Source organism: Aythya ferina (assembly GCF_964211825.1).
Source record: "Aythya ferina genome assembly, chromosome: 8".
In the NCBI taxonomy this organism is placed as follows: Eukaryota; Metazoa; Chordata; class Aves; order Anseriformes; family Anatidae; genus Aythya; species Aythya ferina.
The window spans coordinates 12,416,794-12,439,711 of NC_140304.1; the positions used below are offsets into that span (position 1 = coordinate 12,416,794).

Genomic DNA, 22,918 nt, shown 5'->3' on the forward strand with positions numbered 1-22,918 from the left:
CAGTGCACCTCCAAATCTCTTACGCAGACAGGGGGTAAGCAGGCTACTGGAACTGCCTCACACGCTGCCTTTCTCCCTGGGAAGAGGAGAGCCTTAGAAATACACCCCAACTGTCCCTCTGCAGTGACTGCACTGTGCTCCTTGCACGCTGTGCTCCCTCACCCCTGGGGAGCCCAAGCTTGCCTCTTGGCCACGGAGCCGTGCTGCAGGGGAAGAAGCCATGCCTGGGAGCATCCAGGCATCGCTTGGGGTGGTCTGCAGCCTGGAAACGGCTGACTGAAGAGAACCTGTCTCCCAGGTCTGGATTTATCGCCTCTGGCAACTCTTACAGGTTATTTTTGCAGGAGGGGAGTTCTGTAAACAGAATCGCCTTTTCCAGTGGTTTAACAGAACCCAAAGACAGCGTAAAAGATAGATCAACCCTCCAGCAGGAGCGTATTCACTTACAAACCAGACCTGTCCACCCTGACTGCTTCATCTGAGCTCCTAGCATGATTACCCCGTCCGCAAGCAGCCACTGTACACAAAGCAACAGCTCCAACATGCGGCTCGGCTTGTTGAGCTGGAGGAAAGGAAAAACGTACTGTGAAGCAAGACGAGGTCTGCGCAAGGATATGCTCTGGCTGCGCTTCCACTGTTTGTTTTTACGGCGATTTCGTACACCATCTTCCTGGTCCATCATCTGATCCAAGAGCGTCAGGTCATCGGCGTTGAGCGGGGCCACGGAGATGTCCCTCACGGCACGGAACTCCCCGCAGTTGTTCAGGTGCTCGTTCTCCAGACGGAAGAAGTTCCACACAAACCGCCTGCAGGGAGAAAAAGCAAAATTTATCGCTGCAGTCCCACTCGTACGGGCAGCACCCGCTTGTCGAAGCACTGATCCGCAGCACTGGCTGCTCTCGCTGATCACAAAGTGCCTCTGGGAACGTGCCTGGAGAACCGAGAAATGGCAAATGACCAACAGCAGCACCTGCTCCAACATCTTCCCAGCTCCCCGGAGAACAACAGATCCAGCAGGCTCATTCATTGTCCTAACGATGACAGCCCTGGTCCAGAGAGCATGGAGGCAGCAGGCATTACAAGCGAAAGGAAAAATATATGGCAACCCCTGCCACGTACATGAGTGAGGTTCAGCTTCAATGTTTTTTTTTTTAATTCATCTCAAGAAGCTGTGGGGGTCTCCAGCTAGAGTAAGAGTGTGTAAAGAGCCCTGAAACCTTGCAGGGTCCAAACCAATGATCCACATGAGTGTTTGGAAAAGCAGCAGGAATTTGAGAATAATTGTAAACATAAAATCAAGTGAAATTTCAAATGCTTCTGCCAATAACATAATTTTAAGGAGAAATTTATTAATAGCAAAACTCTCTAGATTATGTCTAGGTTCAGAGGAAATGACAAATGCTAGTCCTAGATTACTTATTGATTTAATTAATTTTTTTAAGTAAAATAAAAAATACAAATTAATGTTTTAAAAACTAGGGGGGAAAATAATTTTCAGCACAGTAAAAAAAAATTAAAGCCACACATCACTACAGAGCCCTGTATAACTTCCTTGCCTCGGCACCTGATCATATTAAATGTTCCTGTAAGACTTTGTCTTCAGTTTTAAGGACTTGTATCTTACATGTCCATGAGCACAATGCTTCCCACTGTGCTGATGTTACACAGGTAATAAAAACCAGAAATGAACTGTTGGGTCAAGCAGCCTTACCTGAAAACCTCAAGTGGGGCAAAAACAGTAGAAATGATGTCCCCAGCATACGGGAAGATTTGCATGGAGGTGAGGGAGATCTGGATGGTCCACGCAAAACGCAGGATCACGTCCTCTACAATGGCACAGTAGTAGTAAGCCTGAAGAACAGGACAGACAAACAGGACAGGTCATCTGGGATGGTCTGCACAAAACACAGATCTATTCAGGCCCTCGGAAAGAGGCAGGCCTGCCTGCTTAAACTTCTAAATCAGCTTGGTAGCTTTCAAGTAGACAGGAATTACATCCTACACTGCTTGCTGAATACCTACAGGAATGATACTACATCACTTACTGCACTTCCTACACTTTTCATTCCTGGACAAAAGGCTCCAGTAAAGTTCAGTTTCGCTGCGAACCCTCCGCATATCCCCCATACTCATGTGCCTGTATTAAACTTGGAAGAAACGTGACAGAATACTGGTAAAAGTGAGTTTCACGGGCCATTTCTGGTGGCCTTGGAAAGCACCACTGAACAGCACCTGCAGTTCAGCAACAAAACCAGCCAGTGGTCTATGCAAAAGCTTTGTACAGCTGTGGTAAGAGCTGCTTGAAAGTTGGTTTACATTTGCATAGCTTCTACTTGCAGATACAACCGTCTTGTTACAGAGGCAGCATAAAGACAGAAATTGTGTCTCAGCCACCAGAAACACGAACGGTGTGAAATGATCTCTGAATTAATGACCTCTGCTGCTAGAAAACCGGGGTGCACAGCTTTCAGGAAGCCAACTGCAACATGCTCTATGCTCAGGTCTTGCTAAAAAGTTAAAGGCTTTCTCTAGCACGAGAGCAGGCCATATACGCACTTTCTGTGGGTACACAATTCCTTCTCGGAGAAAGGTGTTTTCACCAGCGTTTTTGTCAAAGAGACCCCAGTCCATCTTCAGGTCCCAAATGAGCGTATAGCAAGAGCTGATGAAATAGAAGATAATCCACAGGTAGAAGAACACTTGGGTGTCGCTGTGGTTTTTAGCTGCAAAAGAGAAGAACAGCACACTTCTGTACATCTTACAGCAGACTGCTTCTTAAAACAGTGATAAATTGGCTGACTCCACCAGGGAAAGTAACACCCCTTATATTCACCTTCCTAGAAAACCAGGCTAGTTCACCTGAAACCAACCGAAAGCCTTACCAGGACCGGCTTTATACTGTAATTTAAATTGCACTTTAAATTCATTCAACGTTTTGCACCTGGAATTGAAACATGCATTAACATTTTTATTTCTTACTTGTGGCAGACCTGTCATTCTAACTCCGAACAGCAGGTGGAAGCTGAGGGCCGTGTTTCACAAAGGACACGGGCCTCTACAAAGGATAACGCAAGGAGGCAATGCTCAGTTAGGGGGATTTTGTTAGAGTGTATTTGAGTTTGCACAAATGGGAACAGTAAATTAATGCTCTAACAGCCTGAAAGCAGATGGACAGGACAGGAATTCCGCTAGCAGAGGTTGTGGTGACAGGGAAAATAAGCAAAAAGAAGGCAATACGTGTACGTATAAACCACAAAGAGTTCTGATTACCCTTACAGAGCTCTCTCGTGTGTGACACAGGACGGGGGGACCAAGGTTTGTTCACCTGTGGATATGTTTTTGTAACTAAGCTGCTCCCTGCTGCCGCCTGAAAAGGCTGCGCTGCCCTCTCAATCCAGCTGCATTTCCTTACATCGGTCAGCTGGGCAAAAAACAAACAGAGCTGATCACTTTGTTTGCCTTCAGTTAGCAAATCTGGGTCATAAAGTTCATGCAAACAGAAGATTAGGATGCTTCACCAGGCTGAGACACTGCATCTCTCTGCCGTTAGCAGTCTTTTCTGCGCAGCAGCTGAGATTGCCCGTCCTCTGATTCCTTCTAACAAAGCCAGCAGCACTTCCAATACAAAAAAAAAAGCCAATAATGCCTCCAGTGCAAAACTGATGCCATACTGACAGTGTTGTTTTCCATATACATGGCTTTAAACCAAGAGAATCCCTGAAGCTGATCTCACACGGAGCAACAGGACAATTTGCTCTCTCCTTCCCTTTCTGTTTTTTAACAGCCGTGATATAAACGTGCTGCAGCAGCCCGATAAAACTAATGGAGGTGAAAATGAGAGGCATCGTGTAAGAGCACATTCTTCCCATTACGCCTTTCAGGCTCCCTGGACACGACGTGCAGGATATAGGTCAAATACACACACACATTCCCTTTTCAAAACACATCCCCTACAGCAAACCTATTAAAACCACTTATGCAGCAAAGCCTATCTGCAGCCAAGCTTCAAATCAGCAGAGGCAAAGGACGAGAGATTCGCTTCAGCTCTACAGCTTTGGCCAGCCTTCCTGCTTCCGTGCAAGGCCAGAAGTGTTTGCACTGCAGCCCTCCTCTCCCTGCAGCTCCGTCCGACCCCGCTGCCCAGCTACATTAATGCTGCTGCTAAAACCTCCTCTCCTGGTCCTTCTCAAAGAGCAGTTGCCCACAAAACAGGGCTCAGGCTGAGGCTTAGCAATTAGGGCTCTACTGCAAGATTTCATCCTCCCCCAGCAACTCCTCCAAAGCCTCCCCTACGTCATTTCATACGGAAGAAAAGGCAGATGCTGATGTTCTGTGACTCAGACACTAAGGCTGTGCTTTCCTCTGTTATTTTTAGCTCATTAGATCTCCATGTTCAGCTCCCCTACAAGATCCCAAACAACAATTCAGAGAGGCAGTTAAGGGGTTAAGTGCTTTAAAACACCTAAAATGCTCCAAACTACCCCGGAGGCTGCATACTTCCTACAGGCAGCTTAGGTTTGAAGCTTGGCTCCTGCTGGTTTGTGGGTTTTGTTTGTTTGTTTTTAAGGACAGAATGAAAATAAACTGAAACTGCACACCTTCAGAGAGACGTGGGAGGCAGTGCTGGCAGTGCCATCCACAGCCATGCCCTGCAGTGCTGAAGGACAGCCAAGCATCGCTGGGATGCTCCTTTGGTGTTTTTCTGCTCTCTGTTCACGGAGGGGATGGATGGTCTGGCCCCAGAACATCGTCTCAAAGTATGTAAGGGCTAACATGTATGCAAACAGAGCTAACAAAACCGTACACTAAACTGCCAATTAGGAAGGTAATTAAAAACATTCATGCAGCTTAAGCTTAAACTGCCTGACAGGTGAGCATGTGCAATTCCCAGAAAGAAGAGTGCCAGAAAGTAAAAGGCCCAGTAGAAATCTTGTGGCACCAACTTCACCAAACTCAAAAGGACGTGGTTGCTTCCCGTTAGGCTATCCTGGCTCCTGCTCCCTTTCTCAGCCCCACGCCCCTTGCTCCTGCCTGTTTTCTCCCCCACCAGCTCTGCACTGCATTCAGCTCCTTAAAAAACTCCATTACAAAACCAGATCACTCCCTGGTAAAACGCTCTCATCAGAACAAGCCTATTGTCTTCATCCTTGGCCTTTGAGTCCCTTCCTTTAATCACTTATCTTCTTTTTCCTCCTGCCTGCAGTTCTGCTTGATACCTTCCTTCCTTCTGTCCTCATTGGTATTCTGCTGGTGTACAGAAATATGTTACTGCTCTAGGCAAGCAATTATATCTCAATCTCCACTGGCTGGTCCTAGTGGCCCTCTTCAGTGCTGCTCAGGGGGTTAGGAAATCAAGGCATTCATATTCTGCCCAGAGGCTCCCTCTACTGCCTGCCCGTTCTGGAGGAGCAATATGTTGCTGTGTACAGGTGTGATGATGTCAGGGTCTATTTAAACAGGAACTGTTTCATCCCGTTTTTTAATTTGCTTAATGACGTGCCAAAACCCACCAAAAACACCACCAAAAACCCACTCGCTGCAGACGATGGGAAGCAGCACGCTGCAGGGACCACTTGCAACCTTCAACACAGGCAGAATTGCCATGAGCACCCTCAGCTTACCCTGTAAAAGGCGATTCCGGCAGATACTCTGCACAAATACACCCACAAATTGCCCCAGAAGGTCAACTGGATGAATAATGGAAGGCTTCAACCTTTGAACTGGAGCTGTGAATGGCCACAGACCAGGAAAACAGCCAAAGGCACGTGCAGCAGCAGAATTTACTGCCTGCAAAAATTGCTGATAGACAAATATCTTCGATACCAAAACCAGCCACAGGGGACACAGTATCTGACTAGCATTTTGAGAGAACAATACTGTGCAGAAATTATAGCCCCTTCCAAACACAGGCAAGAGAAAGGTCGCTTTCCATCAAAGATAGACAGCAAATACTATCCTGAATGCAGTTAATATTGACTTTACTTCCAAAGAATACTATCTGTTTACCCTGCTGAATTATTCCGGGGAATGTAAACACTATATAGTATTCAACACAGCAAAAATCAATGCCATGTATTATTGAAGACCTGGATAAGAGCACAATGGCCCTTGATAAGCACTCCTGGTGTGTCAGCCGCTGCAGCCGGCTGTGGTTTTTGCTGATGGTGAAAGCTGTGATAAAAGCTGTAAGAAGTCTGAGGTTATCAGGAAACATAGCAGGTAAGCCCTGCTACACCATACAACGCTGAGCGTGCCGGAGCAGCTCCGCCTCCAGCATGAATTAAAAACCTTTTGATCAAGGCACGCCAAAGCCAGTCTCCTTTGATGGCTAGCCTTTCGATTGCAGATTTAAGCAGAACCTAAAAAACAAATAAATAAATAAAAGATTTACAGCGTGCTAGATGAGAGATACTATAAAAATTGAGCATGTACTTTCTGTTACCAGCGAGGCTGTGGGTGATGCGTGCCTCTTAACTCCATCCCAGCACACAAAGGGAGGAGCACGAAGGCTGAAAGTGACTTACCTCCCCGAGAACTGCCACCAGAACGGCGTCCCAAAGCACTTATCTCACAACCTTATGGCTTGAAACGCAGCCTGACTGATCCCTCGGTAATTATAACTATTAATGAAGGGATAGCAGTAGTGCTCCCTTTCCCCCCCAGCCTGCTTGCACCTCTATTTCATGCGGATCAATGGCAGAGACATGACACGGCCGTGGACTTAATGCAGGAAAAAGGCAAATAACTGCAAGGAGCACAAGGACGCGCCATCGTGCACTGACAGGCGTTGTCAAACACCAACCCCTTCGTATGAACAACCTTCTTAGACTCTGCAAACCTCTCCCACAGCCTCGAGGCACAATTTAAAGCAAAGTAGCAAAAGATAGCACGGTGAAGAGCTGTCAGGAGGCAACCTCTCGTTTCTTCTTCTATTTTAGATTCTGCGTTTGTAAAACAGGGAAATCCCTAAATCCTGTTTTCACTAAAAAAAAAAGCTCTGCTAGTTTGCATTGTAGGAAATGCAACCGTGTCTGATTTAAAGACAGAGTAATTTCATTGCTTGTATCTCACAAGCAAAAGAAACGTGATTTAATTGCAAACTGGAGGATGCATTATCATTCCCTGCTGACAGATTTGATCAGATTCTTCCTCCAGCATCTTCTCTCACGTTTGAGAAGTGATACTGGGGGGTGTTTTAACAGCTACCTTGAGGATGGGGTTTCCAATCTAACCATTAGCCAGTGGTCTCGCTAATAAGAATTTCTGCATTCACAATCAAAAATAATTTGTGTGATAATCAGGGCCTATATTGTGACTGGACAACATGGGGGTTGGGACACAATGTCATCTGGTACCTCTATAGTACTTTGAGATCCCCAAAGAGATTCCTTCCAAATGCAAAAGTGATAAAAGAAAAAGAAAGATGGATTATTGCACCTCCTAGATTTCTGCAGCACCAGAGAACTCCAGGTCTGCATTCATTTGGAAGGTAAATTGCTTGTGATGCAGTCAGTTGCTTCTTCTAATATGCTCCATTAAGTAAAAAAAAAAAAAAAAAAAAAAGCCAGGCTTCCCCCTCTTAAGTGCCCATGAAATGAGGTATGGGTAGGCCATCCTTTCTACTTATTCATTAGCGTTTTCGCTTCTCCAATCACCATTAATTCAAAGCTGCATTAAGTGATATAAACGGCACCGCCAGTCCCCTCGCAAAGCCCCGGCTGTGGCCATGCACCTCGCAGCTGCAGGTTTCGGAACCACATGAATGAATCACTCTCCTGGTAGGGTGCCGAGGTGCCTCTCCCCCACAGCTCGGCTGCTGGCAGAGGGAAGCATCCCACTTGACATTTAGAGGCCTACAAAGCATTGGAAAATTTCCCTGTGGGATTTCACGCCTCATTTGTGCTGACATTCAGGGGGCCGTGGCAGCTCCCGAAAGCGCTCTGCCTAAAAACTGAGCCCTTGCTGAGTGCAGGCATCGCACCCAGCCCGCTCGGGGGTGCTCCTCGCGTGTCCCTGCTCCATCCCCAGGTACCTGGAGCCCTGGCTGAGCAATTAGAGGAGCCAAGGCGGTGTTGGGGGTCAGGCTTGCTCACGGTGCCGCAGAGATCATCAGCAGAGCTGGGATGGGGTCGGAGGCCAGGATGGAAATGTTTGCCCACGGCAACGCCTCAAATTCTCCGCTAATGACACTGCCACCGCTCTGACGGAAAGGATCTGAAAGACTGGCTAATGAACACAACTCGTTACCGAAGGCCTCCTGGGCATGGGATGACAGGGTTTCAGACAAAAATGCATCCTAGCTCACAGCAAAGTGACAAGACATTGTGCACTTCGGCTCCAAATAATCACCCTGATGGAGCTGCCAGTGTGCCATGCTAAGGCACGCTGCACAAAAGCAGCCACTGCTAAGAAAGAAGACAGTTAATCCCAGTACAAAGTTTGTTTTACTTCAAGAGGACAACCTAAGCACCCTGTAAGGCTCTTGTGACACCTAAATCCAACGATCTGGCTTGCCACAGTGCTAACAGCTGTTCTTACAAGGAGAAGGAGCGCTCTTGTACCGACACACAAGGAATAACCGGGGAAGAGGATCCCACAAATGCTGTTTGTTGGTTTCACCCTTCTGAAAAAAGTCTTTCTTTTCACCCTTCCACGAAAAAGTCTTTTTTCCCACTAAAAATTTGCACTTGAACTCCAAATGCCCTTTTATTTTGCCTTGCCAATTCTCAGCAGGGCTGAGATGCAGTCAGGTATCCTCCAGCAGCTGCCAGTGACACTCAGTATTGCCACCATCCTCTCCCCCCTCCATCCATCCATCCACCCATCCACCCATCCATCCATCCATCCATCCATCCATCCATCCATCCATCCATCCATCCATCCAGGTGATGGATGGCACAGTTGGGCTGTGGTGGGAGCGACCGTGGGAGAAGCAGCGATCCATTCCAGCTCCAGCACCCGGTACGACTGCTGGGAACTGCTTCAACCACTGTGATTAATGAGGAGTGGGGGGCCGCTGTGAGACCTGAACCAGCCCTGGAGCCTTCTGCTAGGTTTCCAAACAGCAGCACGTTTCCCATTCATCTTCATCTGTTCCGGCCTGCTTGAACCTCCCCGTGAGTAAGAGACGGTCCAACACCTTCCTGCAAAAGCCCATTAATCTAGGGATGATGGCTCCTGCCTTGTCAGGTCACATCTCTATTCCTAGGTAAGGCAACGACTTTCACAGTTTTCATTTATGCTAGCTTAAAAACAAACAAACAAACAAAAAAAAAAACACAAACAAAAAGCACAAAAGCAAAGACACAAGGAGTTATACATCACTGCGGCAGGATGGCTGCTTCTGAAGCGATGCTGAGAACGCAAGTGGAAGCACTGAGCTACAGAAGCAGCCCCGTGCAGTTACTGTCAGTGTCCTGCACTGTTTAATGAGAAACTGTGTGGCAATTAAATTGTCTTAGACCCGGGAGCTCTCCACTGCTTTTCCAAGCTGATGGCAGCTCACGTCCAGCAGTCTTATCTGGGGTATCTATTAAGGGTGTGGGAGTGGTACGGAAGGAGAGACACTTGCACAAATTCCCAGGACACATGGCTTAGCTTTGGATTAAATCAGAGGTCATTAAACAGCTGGGTACCACCCACGCCACAATGATTTCATGGAATAAGGGGTGTGAATCACACTGACGATGGAAGCTTCACATAAACCACTACATCCTTCCCTCAGTTACAAGATAAAATCCCATATAGTCAATTTTAAGCCAGCAGCTGTACTTGAGCTCACTGCCATGTTCCTGAAAAGTCAAGGTAAGCACACAAACGCTCACACCAACTGCGAATCACACGAAACAAGAAAATGATGGAAGCACTTGAAGAAGCTTAGTTATTCAAGCACGGAAGCCAAATCTGTATTCTACACGAGCCAGGTATTTCAGATGACACCACGGGAGCAAAAAGCATCGAGACGAGAAAAATGAGAGGCAGCAGGAAAAAGCAGGAGGCATTGCATTTTACAAAGAACAAAGTGAGTGCATGTGTCAGGCACGATGCTCAGGAAGCAACCAGCACTCTCCTAGCACAACACAACTCCAGTTGCACTGCTTCTTGATGTGTTACAGTAGGAGCCAAACTCCTAAATACAACCGCTGGATCTGAAGCGTTGGGATTTAATGGCTTGTTTCCCTGGAGGCACCCAGGTTTCTGTATGGGTTACCTGAAGCACTGCAACGTTCAGCAGGCCAGCTCTGGGTGAACCACTCAGCACTGCCGGTGCTAAAAGGCAGAGAGGAAGGGGAGGAAGAGCCGGGGACAGAGGTGGCTGCTCCGCCGCGCCGCGGCTGCGCAGGGAGGCACAGGCTGCAGTTGCTGGGTCGCTTAGAGTTACAGATCTGCCTCATTTGCCTGGGCAAACATATCCCGGAGGACTATATTTACAGAACACGGCCTTTGCTTCCCATTCCTTTGAGCGATATAAAAATACTGAGAATTCTTCCTTTGGGAGCTTAGCAACAGTTGCCCTTTGGTTCCTGCTGTCTTCCCCGAAACGCGGTCGTGTTCCTGAGCTGGCGGTGAAGCGGATGGCTCGAGTTAGCGCTCGTGCACGCAGCCGCTGCCTGCTCGAGTCCCCCGGTACGGGGCTCTCGCTTAAGCATCACTAATGCAGGAGATGCTGGCTCGGAGGGAGCCCTGTAAACAAGCTGGATTCCAGCACTGCGAGAGTGCCAGTCTGGGAGACGAGACGCAACAGGATTGACTTGGGTATCTACTGGGTCTCTCATTACAACTGCACAGAGCAGAGAAAGTTGCATTTTGCATCCAAATCAGAAGGAAGAAAAGTAAAGGCTTCTCTACGGGAAGAAAGAATGCACCAGCCAAGCAATATGAGGTCTTGAACAGTGATCCTTTGGGGAAGCTGAAATGCCAGTCCAAAGCCTACAGTACCACCAGGACAGGGAGGAACCTTACAAACCTACAGCAGGTTGGGAAAAGGCAGTCCCGCATATGCTGCATACACCAGCCGTACGTAACAAGGTGGCATTTGGACATTTGTTTAGCTCAAGTTGTTTCCCAAGCAGTCTGTGAAAACAGAGCACAACAACGCCACGAACGCGCTCCGTACGAATTAGCTGGCTTTCAACACTGACAAACCCTCCCAACCACACCGTCCATCTTCACGCAGCTGGCAGCCACAAAACTGAAAAATTGCAGAGCAACTACAAATTATTCACTGTTCTGACTCCGGGAGGAAGACAACCCTCCCCAGAGGGCTGTGATGTTCCCCAGGACTCCCAAGGAGAACAGGCTGGTGTACGTTACCTGACCTCCCAAGAAAAGGCCACAAATTACCCTCTTCTCCTGGCAGCTGAAAGCTGTCATTCCAGACTTATAAGTCATAGACTTGCAAACAGAGGCATGAAAGTCTGTTTAAATAAAACTCTCGTTAAAACAGCAATTAACAGGTTCATTACTCACTGAAATTTAGAACAGGTCCAAGTAGCAAGGATCTTTACCAATTTGACACTTGCTTTGGGCAGTGCTTGTTCCTAGCAGCAAACATCCCTAGCCCCAACAGTTGTTTTGTAAATAAGAGATGAGTGTTTGTCTCTGCTATACTTAGGCAGACAGAAAGCGTGGGGGAGCAGCGCTTCTGCTTCCAACAGGAACATCGTAAACACTCGGTAACAGCCCATCTGACTCCAAGTTGAGAAAGAACTGGAAATCCAAGCAAAGTGCTCAGATAACATGTTAACAGATTTTAACCAAAGAAAGAAGTTATAACAGATCCAGCACACTAGGAAGCGCATTTGTGGCAGCATGGGAATAAGCCAGCAGGGCTGACAAGGCATAGCAAGGTCTTCAGGCAGCACTCTGAAAATCACTGCCAGTCCAGGCACGGTGACATTTGCAAAAGCTGTGCGAACGTGCAATTTCCAAACACGGGGAAGCTTCCAAATTTTTTTTGCATGATACCAGCAGCTATGTGCTATCGACTGCCACTAACAGAACGGGACAGACCAAAGCTGGGAGTCACCGAGGTCTCTCGGCAGCTGGAACAAGCCCATGCAGGGCTCATAAACACCTCGTTACAGCCCACTCCCTGCCAGATCCCAGGAGCAGACAGCAGTTGTGTATGGCAGCGACAAGAACAAGGGTCAGCAGCACTGGCACAGACACAAACCTCAAGGGGATAAGATGAGGTCAAGTTCTTAAACAGGACGTTTTGACAGATGCTGATTTTCCTCCTGTTCCAAACAAACCTACCCCAGCCTGCCCATGGGAGGCTCTTCCAGGGTGCCCCCACACGAGGGAGAAGCATTCATCAGGCTCCTAAAAGCAGGCACTGTATATAAAACGTAGAAGCACCGACTGCAGCCAGGCAATCTGCATTTGTCTCATCTCGCGGCTTAGCAGCTGTGACTAACGGGGCTGCAGGGCTGGGAGCGAGGAGCTGCAGGATGGCACCGAGCAAGCAACTTCAAATGGGAGCAAGCTCTGCGGCTGTGGCAGCAGGAAGGAGATGTACGAGGAGCCAGGCGATGAGCTGCAACACCATCTGCCAGGGATGCTCCCTCGGTGGGTTTGTGCGTGCACCTGGATGCAGAGCGCCCGACTTCCAACCTTCAGCTTGCCCCAGGGCGTTTCTATGCCACTAGGACACCAGGCTTGGCAAACATTACATGTGTGACTTGAAAACAGCCATTTCTTGGCCACAGGAAGGTTTCTAATAACCCTGCTCCCCCTCCCCAAAACCAGCAGGTTAAGTAGAAGCACACCTTGAACACCTCTCCCTGCCCTGCCCCAACCGTATTTCAGGATAAGTAGTTGCTCACCAGTGTGTGTAGCTGCTAATTCCTGGAGATATAGGAGGCGTATATTTTCAAATGAAAGAATACAGCTTTTAGGGCGTCAGAACAATGAAAGGCAGGGCGACTGCCTGAAGTGCAGAAACTAAAAGCTTTTTCCTTCAGAACAAGAGCAGAATCAAGTAATTGTCGTTTCCAGGGAGATGGGGAACTTAGGGATCAGAGCTCAATCTGCAGTTAAATGGATTGGAAACAACTCCCTGCCAGCTGCAGAAAAAACATGGATAAAAACATGCAGAAAAATCCAGAGAGGACATTTTCCCAGCACTGTGAACATCCCCGTGTCCAGGAATGACAGACTGACTTTAGTTGTTCATAAAAGCCAAGGGAGAAGAATTTCCTACATCCTCCTTTTCCTTATCCATCCCCCATCCAGCCTCCCGTCACAGCAAGAACTGACAGGTATTTATTTCAGTTTCCTCCTTTTGAGAGAGAAACCTGAACATTCTTTCTGACACTCCTGAATCACAGCTATAAGTACACTGCGTATGCAAAAAATACCCAAATGAAGATCTTAAAATACTCTTTGCAAGCTAGGCAGCCCTTTGACTTTCCACTGAGATATTTCACAGGTGCCAAAAGACAAATTCATGCTTCAAAGCGAAGCCAAATCCTAAGTTTCTCCCACGTAAGAGGAAAATCCCATGACTTAGCCCAAGATGTTCTACTAAACAGAAAAGCCTGGTAAGACATATTGGCTGCACCGAAGCTGCATGTGGGAGATTTATACAAGTACACACCACAACCACTCCTCACAGCACAGAGCCACTGATGGAAAACCAACTCAGAACCAAAATACAATGATTTAAATGCAAAGAACCAATGCTGTGTTTTCATACTGCTATCACCCTGCCTAACTTGGTAAAAAAAGTGACTGAGGTGGTCCACCAGGATTCCTTCCAGTGGCTGTCCTGAAAAGCAAAAGGAGCAGGGACTGATAGGTAAATGACTTTCCAAAGTAACCCGTACCTTTGTGAGTGCTGTAGAGGGCTGCAAATGTCACCACGAAGAAGGTGGTGGAATATTTTCCAGCATTAACCAGATGAAAGGCCCGTTTATTATCGCGGTAACGGCGCAGGCACTGGATGAATCGCAACCAAGCAGGGATGCACTGGACAACTGCTCTCACTCCGTAGGAGTAGCTGTAGCAAATCTGATCTTCTGCAAGAAAAAAAAAGTGTCAGGGATACAGAGTCAGTAAGTTTAACAACTCCTGTTGTCTTCCTTTCTGTCAGAGCAGTACCAGTGTACCTGAGAGTGCAGTGCCCCATCCACGTCTTATACTTGTGCACACACACGTTTGCAACTTGCACACATACGTGCACAAACATTCAGAACAGCAAGAGACTCAGAGAGTATTCCGATGCCCTTTACACTATCTTGCAGCTATTCAGGTGACATGACATCAATAACACATCCAGACAGATAATCTTCTAACTCTTTCACTGCTGCCAGTGTAATTAACATGCAAGAAGATTAGAAATAATCTATTTTTATATTTACTTTGTGCTTTTGGCACTGCTGCGAATAACCAAATTAAAGATGGAATTACACATGGCCTTCTCGACTGAATTTTTGTGCATAAATGGGAGAGCATTCCTAAACCCAGCAGGACAACTCAAAAAGACTACTTTGTCTAAGATGTCCTTGACCCATTTTTAACTTTTCTTGCATATTATAATAGGAAAAAACAGCTTTCAGTATTTTTTTTCTTATTTTTGTTGGCTTTCTTTATTATTATTTATTTTAGTATTTTAAACAAAGACAGGGCATAGCCTGACCACAGCTTGAGCAACTGGGGTGAGAGGAAACTACCTCTAAAATAAACACCCCACTGATTAGCAAATGTTTGTTTCTACTCACACTAATGGAGACAGGTTCATTAGCTGATAATTATTCCAAAGCACTATGTTGTTATTGCAGTGTTTGGAGGACAAACCATTATCCACCCAGTTGTTTTATAACTTTTTTTTTTTTAATAAATAAATAGTTAATTCCAACACTGTCTTAAAGGGAAGAGAAAGATCAGATTGGAAAAACAAAGCAAATACTGATGCTTATCGAAGCATACCACAATCTCTCATAGCAAGTGTCAACACCATCAGACAACACAATTTGCCAGCAGTCACTGCTTAAAGTGGAAAGAAAACAGCCTGATCCAGTAGGAGCCAGGGACTATTTTGTGACTGGAAGGCCAAAGTCTGCCAACTCCGGGGCTCTTCTGACTAGAAAGGAGAGAGGCACAGCATCAACAACCCTGGTGTCGCAGCACCAACCCTAACTGAATAAGGGGCAGCACCAACTAAGGAAGTTTCTCCATCCTCTCTTGCTTTAGGATATGGTGATGGTGCCTGTAAGAACCAGGCTGCAGCACGAAACATTGTGGTTCACGGCCTTACACAACTCATTTTCGTGCTAAGCAACAGGCTAAAAGCAAATACATGGTTAAACGACTCGAATAAAACAATGCCAGGAAAAGGGTTTTGTCTTTCCAGTCAAGAAGTGCTCTGCCTACAGTCAGACGAATACGCAAGTCAGGCCAAACAACTGGCTTAGGGAACGAACACTGATGTGAAATGCCATTTCTCTGGATGGAAGCAAGAAACAGTAGAATCTCTAATGGCACTTTTACAAGGAACGTCAATTATTTTAGTTTCCTATGTCACTGGTAGGCCTCTTCAACACAGATGCCCAAGAAGTGGCTTTGCTTGGTGCTTTTCAGGTCATTCTGACAGCATCCGCGGGGGTGTCAGCATTTCTCTACCTGTATCTGCCAGAAGTCCAGCATTGTCCTCCCACTGAACCTCGAAGCTGTAGAAGCAGATCATGTACTCCAGATCCATGAGTATCACGACCAGGCTGTTGAGCTGATCAGCCAACCAGAAATCTGCGAAGCCTACTTTGTGGAAGGGAGCCGTGAACACTCGAAACTGTCAAGAGAAAAAGGAATAATTCATATGACACAGTGGCAAAGACACCTCACCGCAGCAGCAGGACATTGCAGCATTGAACAAATATGGAAGTAACAGAAACGCTTCAAGATTTATTGCTGACCTTTTGCTCCTGCTGAAAAAAGAAAGATAACTGTCTCTCTGCTTGAAGTACAAATAAAATTCCTCCTTTCAGACATCTAATTCTTCTCCTATTCACTCCCTGATTTTTTTTTTAATATTTTTTCCGCAACTGGAAGAGCCCAGCCTCCTCCAACCAAGCTCTTCCCCAGAAACTTGGGGTCTCTGTGTAGGAGCTCAGCTCCTCCAACTGATCCTCATGCTGACCAGCACTTCCTTTCAGGCATTTATGTCGTATCTACTGACGTCTTCCACGTTTATCTTCTGCCTCACACTTAATATCAGTTAGCTTACAGACCCACAGCTTGGCCATTAATCTGATCGTGGCCCAATTTACTTAACTCGAGCTGTTCTTTGGTGTTAGAAGCTGTACCAGTGGATATTGTTACTCAGCTGGATCTCCCAAGCCCTCTAGCACAGGAAGAGTTAAATAAAGAGCAGAGAAAATCCTATTAAGTGTCAGTTAGACTCCGTCTCCATCCCAGTCCACTTTCCCTCTAAGCCTCAGCAGCAGTTTTGCCACTTTCAAACCAGACGGTTTTCATGGTCCATTACCTTTGATTACAGCTCTCCCTGCCCAGTTAGTTATAGCTACTAACAGCCAATTTCTCCAAGAGACAGCACCAGCATCATCCTGTAGTTCAGAGATTTATGAACCTTTACATTAATGAAAGCACAGGCTAACACTGGTCTTTACATTGCTCTCCTTATTAACCTAAAGGCACGCAGTTTCAGGAACCCAGGAAAGGACTGACACGTTCCCATCCAGCCCGGAATGCCAATTCAAGGCTCTGGTCCTAAATTTCAAAGCCAAATAAGGGATCAAGACTTCGTGGCATTGAACTGCAGATAGGGACCTTGACCCAGAAAGCACTGTGTTTGGTAGGACAGCGCCTAGTGCAATGGCTCGAACGTTAGGGAGCTCTGCTCTGGATGCAGTCCTGTTGTGGAGCAGCCTCTGCAGACATGGGAGAAGGCAGAGCACCCGTCCTCAAGAAGTCCATCCTCCCTAACCCAGCAAGGCCCTGCTATCTCCACCAACACTCCCCAAGGATGGGAGCTGCTGTCTGAACGCTCCTAACCCCACTGTGGTTTCTGACCAGGGCTGCTGCACGCTGCCCCAGGCACAACCCAACAGTCAGAGGGTGCCAGCACTGCCCGCTGGCAAATCCCCGTTGCACAAACCAACCCACCTTCCCAGCTCAGCAGTGCCTGCAACACCCTCTGGTGAAGATGGGCTCCGAGAATAAAGGCATGAAACACCAGGAGCCAGGGACAAACTTAAACTTCAAGCAATCGATTGCGATTATATTTGCACAGCTCCACAACCCAAGCGCAGACTTTCTGGTGCTGATACTGCAGTTTCGCTAAGCGCTGAGACAGGAGATGTTGAGCTAGAGCTGAACACTTCCTAGACTTTCACCTCGCACAGCTATGCTCCCTGCAGTTGTTTCCCCATTCCAGCACCCTGCAGGGAGGACGGTATGGGGATGCTATGCCATTCTCTGCGCTCTGATCTGATTCCTCTTGGCGAGCTGCTCCCCTCAGCCTACACAAGTGCATTCAGCAGGCTCCTCGCCTGGCAGCAGAAGCAAAGAACACTCACGTGATCAGGATGCCACGTAAGGAAGAGAGAAGGGTCTGGCACAGGAATTCAACTCACTACGAGCTAAGTAACTTTTTCATCCAGAGGAAGATCAATGAAGGAGTAAACTGCATTTCCTCATGGATTATCAAATCAAATCCCACTCACAAATTGCAACAAGCAGGTGATGAGCACAGGTGGATGCAGAAAGCCTCCTAGCTCTGAAATATCCCCCTGATTTGGTCCTAGAACAACTGGAGGTACCAATAATGCTCTGCTACGCCAAGTACACCATTTTGGCCAGAAATGAAGCACATGAAATGTGAAGACAAACACCCATCAAATCAAAATTTGGGCGAACAGCACATTTCTAAGAATTGCACTATTTACACCTCCTTGCACCCAGATAGCTGCTGGCAAAAGAAGAAATAAAATACACCCAGCCAGCCGATTTCATATGATAAGAATTAGAAAAGCCTAACAGCTATGTGCTCTGTCTGGCCTTTTTTCCCCTTCCCCCTGACACACAGAAGCACTGTGTCATTTTCCACCATTAAGGTGATCTTGCATTTTGATGAAGCTTTTCTCCCCAGGAAACCTCGGGATGAATTGGCCTCTGCACATTAAAGACACGTCTGTGCTGCACACTGCTGCATAGTCTGGAGAAAGCAGGTACTGGGAAGGTGCTGTGAAGCTCTGTGAAGACTGAGAATCTCACCCTGTTAAGATATTAAGGTAAATTAGCACAGATATTGCTCACACAGTTAGACCGCTGCCGGTACTTCCCCTAACACCAAGGGACAGCAGTAAGACTAATGAGGCTTGGGACTAAAAGGTACGTCTGTGAGAGGTGGCTGAACGCTGGAAGGCAAAAAGGGAGAAACTGACACAGTAGAAACCTAGGAAATCAAATAGCAGAGGTAAGCGCACAGAGGTTAACTAGGTGTGTGTAGAAATGCAAGCACACGCTTGAAACGTGACTCTACATTTCATCTCTGTCATGTTCCAGATAAAGTTAATCGTCTTAATTGGCATTAAAATGATTTTACGGATAACGTCAGCCAGCCCAACTCTCTTCTGCTGAATGCTCTCAGAGTAGTTCTAGCAAGAACAACGTATCGAGGGAACCAAACTGATGGAAGTTAATTTAAAAGGACATTCAGGGTTGGGATGAACACATGAAACAACTGTTTTTGAAGAAACTGAAGAGCCATCCAACAAGTTTGAAAGGTGTACTTTTGGATTCCCACCTACAACTGGAACACAGATACAGCACGCATATTTACATTTAATTTACCAGGAAAAAAAGAGCTGGGTCTTAAATGAGTAATTTTGTGTAAGAACACAACAGATTTGCTGAAAAAAAAAACAACCTGTGAACATAATTTGAGAAGCAGCAACCTTTGCAAAGGTTTCCTCTCCACCAGTGAACCTCTCTTTGTTGGCACTCTCCCATTTGGGGCTGAGAAGCACCCGTGCAGCTGTGCCTTAGGGCCCTACAACCCTAACCAAACCATTCTGCTGCATTAAGGGACAAAGCTATATGCAGCTGTGTATGTGAAGATTACGAACACCTACCTGCAACATAAGATAATAATACACTTGTAGGGACAAGCAGAAGTTGTTTCAGTAACCCCATCCTTGCAGTCAATACCTTCTCAGGTCTGCTCTATAAATACACACGTACAAAGGCATACCACTCCTCTTTCCTGAAGATTAGTGATGTTTGTATATATTTCAACTGCTACAGCTCAACTACAGCTTTTTATCTCTTATTTATTTATTTTAAAATCAGATTTCAGACTTACCAATAGTTTGAGCAGCCAAAAACGGGACTTGTAATATAAGGTTTTGGTAGGGTTGATGAGAAAAAGCAACATGAAGCCGTACAAGATGAGTGGATTCACCTGCATAGGGATGTAGGTGAATTTACCATATATACATGCCAGCAGGCTCAGGCACCACAAAACCCCCAGGAATCCAGCAATCTACAGAAAGACAGAAAAAAATGCAGATACCTTGTGAAAAAAATAACTCCAAATCCTACAATGAGCTCTCATTATAAGAAAAGGGAGAGCAGTGCTCAATCCTGTAATCTAATCAGACTTCAGCAACTTCCTCTTCTAATTGTGTTACAATTCCTTGCCAGGAAATGGTGCAGGATTTATCCTCCTGATACGCACAGCTCAGCCACTCCTAACAACCTGCTCTGTTTACCTCAAAGAGATGTTGATGGGACAAGTTGCTGCGGGGATTGAGTTCAAAGATGAGGACATGATTCACTCCAGCCTGTCTCCAGCCGTACGTGTTGATACCCAGGAGAAAGAGGAATTCTATCAGGAGAAAGCCACCTCGATAGATTCTCACCAGTGGCCACACATTTGGTCCTTCTATAAAAGCCACACCTGACAAAGGAAAAGATGAAACAGCCATAATGATAGCACAAGGCATGCCACAAATCAAACCTGTGCTCCACTTCCTCCTGCTGGTTCTCAGACGCTCAGCTCCAGCCCATGGAAACAGGGTACACTTGTAACTCATATAGCAGCTGGAGGACTTTTTGCCTCATCTGTCAGAGGATTTATGACTATTCTGGGGAAAAATTGCTCTCCAGCTTCTGCAGTCAGGTCATTAGCAGCATCTCAAGTCCCCTGTCTCACACTACAGGCACAAGGGACAGCGCTAGCATAAATCATCTCTATATTCACTTAAAAGTTCTGATTTAATGGAGAAGAAATCTCAACAGACTGAGATACAAATATTTCAGCTCCCCACAAAACCAAGAAGTACAATTTACAGCATTTAAAACAATGCTAAACTGTGCCTGATCACCCAAGTCCATACAACTGTAATGTAATACATATTCATAGCCAGCAATATAATTTCCAGCCGCACCCAAACAGAATAGCCAACGCAAGGCAACAATATGGGAAGTCTGTTTCTTCCTTTGTTCGGTCTACAGGGTTCTGAAAACAGATTTGCTTAATTTCAAACAATGAGCAGCTGCACTCTAAACCAGCAGCTTTTCTAGCACAAGCCCCTTTGCAAAATACGGTCCCTCCATTGCCTGATCTGAGTTTTATGAGAAAAACACAGATGAAATACAAGTGTTCAAACCCTCTATTTTGCTTTCACTGAGCATTCCTCATCCATATGCCTTTTAAAAGCAGAAAAGAACAGGCACTTTTACAGAATTGATGCTGAGAATTTATTTTCACAACCCTCCTGCCTGAATTACAGCCCCTAGTTTTTCAAACTTTTCTTCACAGAAAGCGTATCTGTAAGACACTTCACTTGTACTTTATATCACATCAAATTATGGAGGAAAATCGTGCAAGGAACAATGACTGACAAACAGTTGCTTTAAACTTATAACCTGAAGCGAGTATTGGATTCAGGCAGAAAAGTCCAAGTTTGGATAGAAATGACAGACATGCAGAAGCTGAAAGAAATGAGGCTTAAGTACAGAATTACAAAAGCACATCTGAAATGCCTCCAGTTGCTTACAAACAGGACACAGTAGCCCTAAAATACCGAATAAGAAATGCAAAAGCTCCCAGAGAGACCAGAACAGATACGCTGTGCTATCTGAGACAGAACAGCAAGACAAAGGTTTATCCTGTGGTGAGCACACTTCAACACAACACTATAGCATGTGCTCTCCACAGCCAATGCCACTGATCTTGTTTCTTTACTCCCAGGGTGGCAGAGGATCCTAACTGTAGCACTTGAACAGCAGCTGATTCTGGAGAAAAAGCAGATATGGAACGATGCATTGAGCTGAGCTGTGGAAATACAGATGCTGTGAGTATTTCTGTGTACTCCCTCCTCCGAAACCAAGGCCCTACCTAGCACAGCTTCCCCAGTGTAAGGTCTAGATGTGATTCCCTTCTCACATCTCCTAATTTGACCATGTTCTTCACCACAGCTACATGGCCTGGCAGAAGAAGCTCAAGGACCAGCTTGCAAGGCTTTTGTGGGCTTTGTCCAGCAAAGCCTTACAAGGCCTCAAACTGGTGCAGCACGGACACGTTTACGCCAGCTATCAGCCGAAAGGAGTAACCACAAGGGGCCAGTCTGGGTGGGAGGAACCATCTCGAGTGCCATGAGAACCGAAAGCATTCCCCAGCATCTCAGGGTGAAGAATCACACCTCCTCCTCCTGCATCACCTTCTGTGTAGCTTGAGCTAGTCAGACTGAGGGTGGAAAAACACAACGTCTGGTAACAGGCACATCAGTGGAGAACAGAGCTAAGGTGCAGTTATGAAACATTTTTCAACCACGTCTGAAAATTCAGACTTTTTCCTTTTTTTATTTTGTATTTGAGTTTACAGACATTTCTGCTTAGGCAAATAAAGGAAGGGATCTGGCCTGAGGGAAGCAGAAGAACTGGGGGAAACTGTCCTGCTTTGCAGCTACCTCCCACCCCAGCCCTTTGAGGCTTTAACTCTGCATTCCTGGCCTCTCATCAGCACGCTTTCCCTCGGGAGAAGCTGTGCTGATACAGGAGCAGATTAAGACCACAGCTCCAACATAACCCATTGCGCAGCCCTGAGGTCTGTACCCAACCCCAAGGCAGAGAGATTTTCCATTTATCTCTTGTTTCCACTTAAATCCAGCACCGCACATCAAGTCACTTCCCCACGTCAGCAGGTACGTGACACTGGATTAACTCGCCCCTTCAGTAACTGACACCAAACAGCAGATGCGGGCTCCTCACGAGGTGTTCAGAGGAAGATCTCCCTGGTGACAACCCCAACACCACCACAACCGAACTGTGCAGACTCTCATCCTGCCTCAAATGTGTTTTAATATATCTCTGCGCATTCCTTTTACAACATTCAAACAAAATTACTCACCTAACGAAGGCTAAGTGTCATCCATGTGAGTACCCTAAGACCGTGAGTGCCCGATGACAAAGACCCACACCACTTTCCTGATACAGTCATTACTGTCACGGAGAGATTTTACACTCAGTCACGCGAATGCCACGGCACAGCCACGTTCTTCCAGCTCAAAGCTCGCCCTGCCACCGTGCTCCTTCCCAAACCAAAGACAGAGCACTGCTGCAGCATGAGCAGTAACTTGTCTTCAGATTTTGTGTGCAGTCTTGTAGGTTTCTGATTAATAAAACATACACTTATTTCCGCGGCCTTTCAACCCCAATTACACATTAAATTGGCAGCTAGTAAAGCTGATAAAGAAACAGTGAGGCAGAAACAGAGGCTGATACAGCAACAGAACAGTGAGGCTGATACAGAAACGGTGAAATTTATGCTTGAAGGAGACACTTCCCTGGGATCCACCTGTAGCAGCTGCAGCCTTCAATGGATCCCAGGTGACTGTCAACTCATCTCTACAAAATGTTGCTGTTCTACTTTTAAAATCATAGAATCATAAAA

General features: G+C 46.4%; 1 protein-coding gene across 1 annotated transcript in view; it reads right to left on the reverse strand.

Annotated features, from left to right (window-relative positions):
- The window catches only part of XPR1 (xenotropic and polytropic retrovirus receptor 1), a 98,908-nt gene that overhangs the window by 3,593 nt on the left and 72,397 nt on the right, over window positions 1-22,918 (reverse strand). Inside the window, exons 8-14 of the mRNA XM_084528647.1 lie at window positions 19,734-19,921; window positions 19,325-19,504; window positions 15,625-15,790; window positions 13,830-14,021; window positions 2,557-2,723; window positions 1,712-1,851; window positions 585-806 (exon numbers count right to left, since the gene is read on the reverse strand). Of these exons, the coding sequence (XP_084384773.1) occupies window positions 585-806; window positions 1,712-1,851; window positions 2,557-2,723; window positions 13,830-14,021; window positions 15,625-15,790; window positions 19,325-19,504; window positions 19,734-19,921 (1,255 nt within the window). The remainder of the gene's footprint in view (window positions 1-584; window positions 807-1,711; window positions 1,852-2,556; window positions 2,724-13,829; window positions 14,022-15,624; window positions 15,791-19,324; window positions 19,505-19,733; window positions 19,922-22,918) is intronic.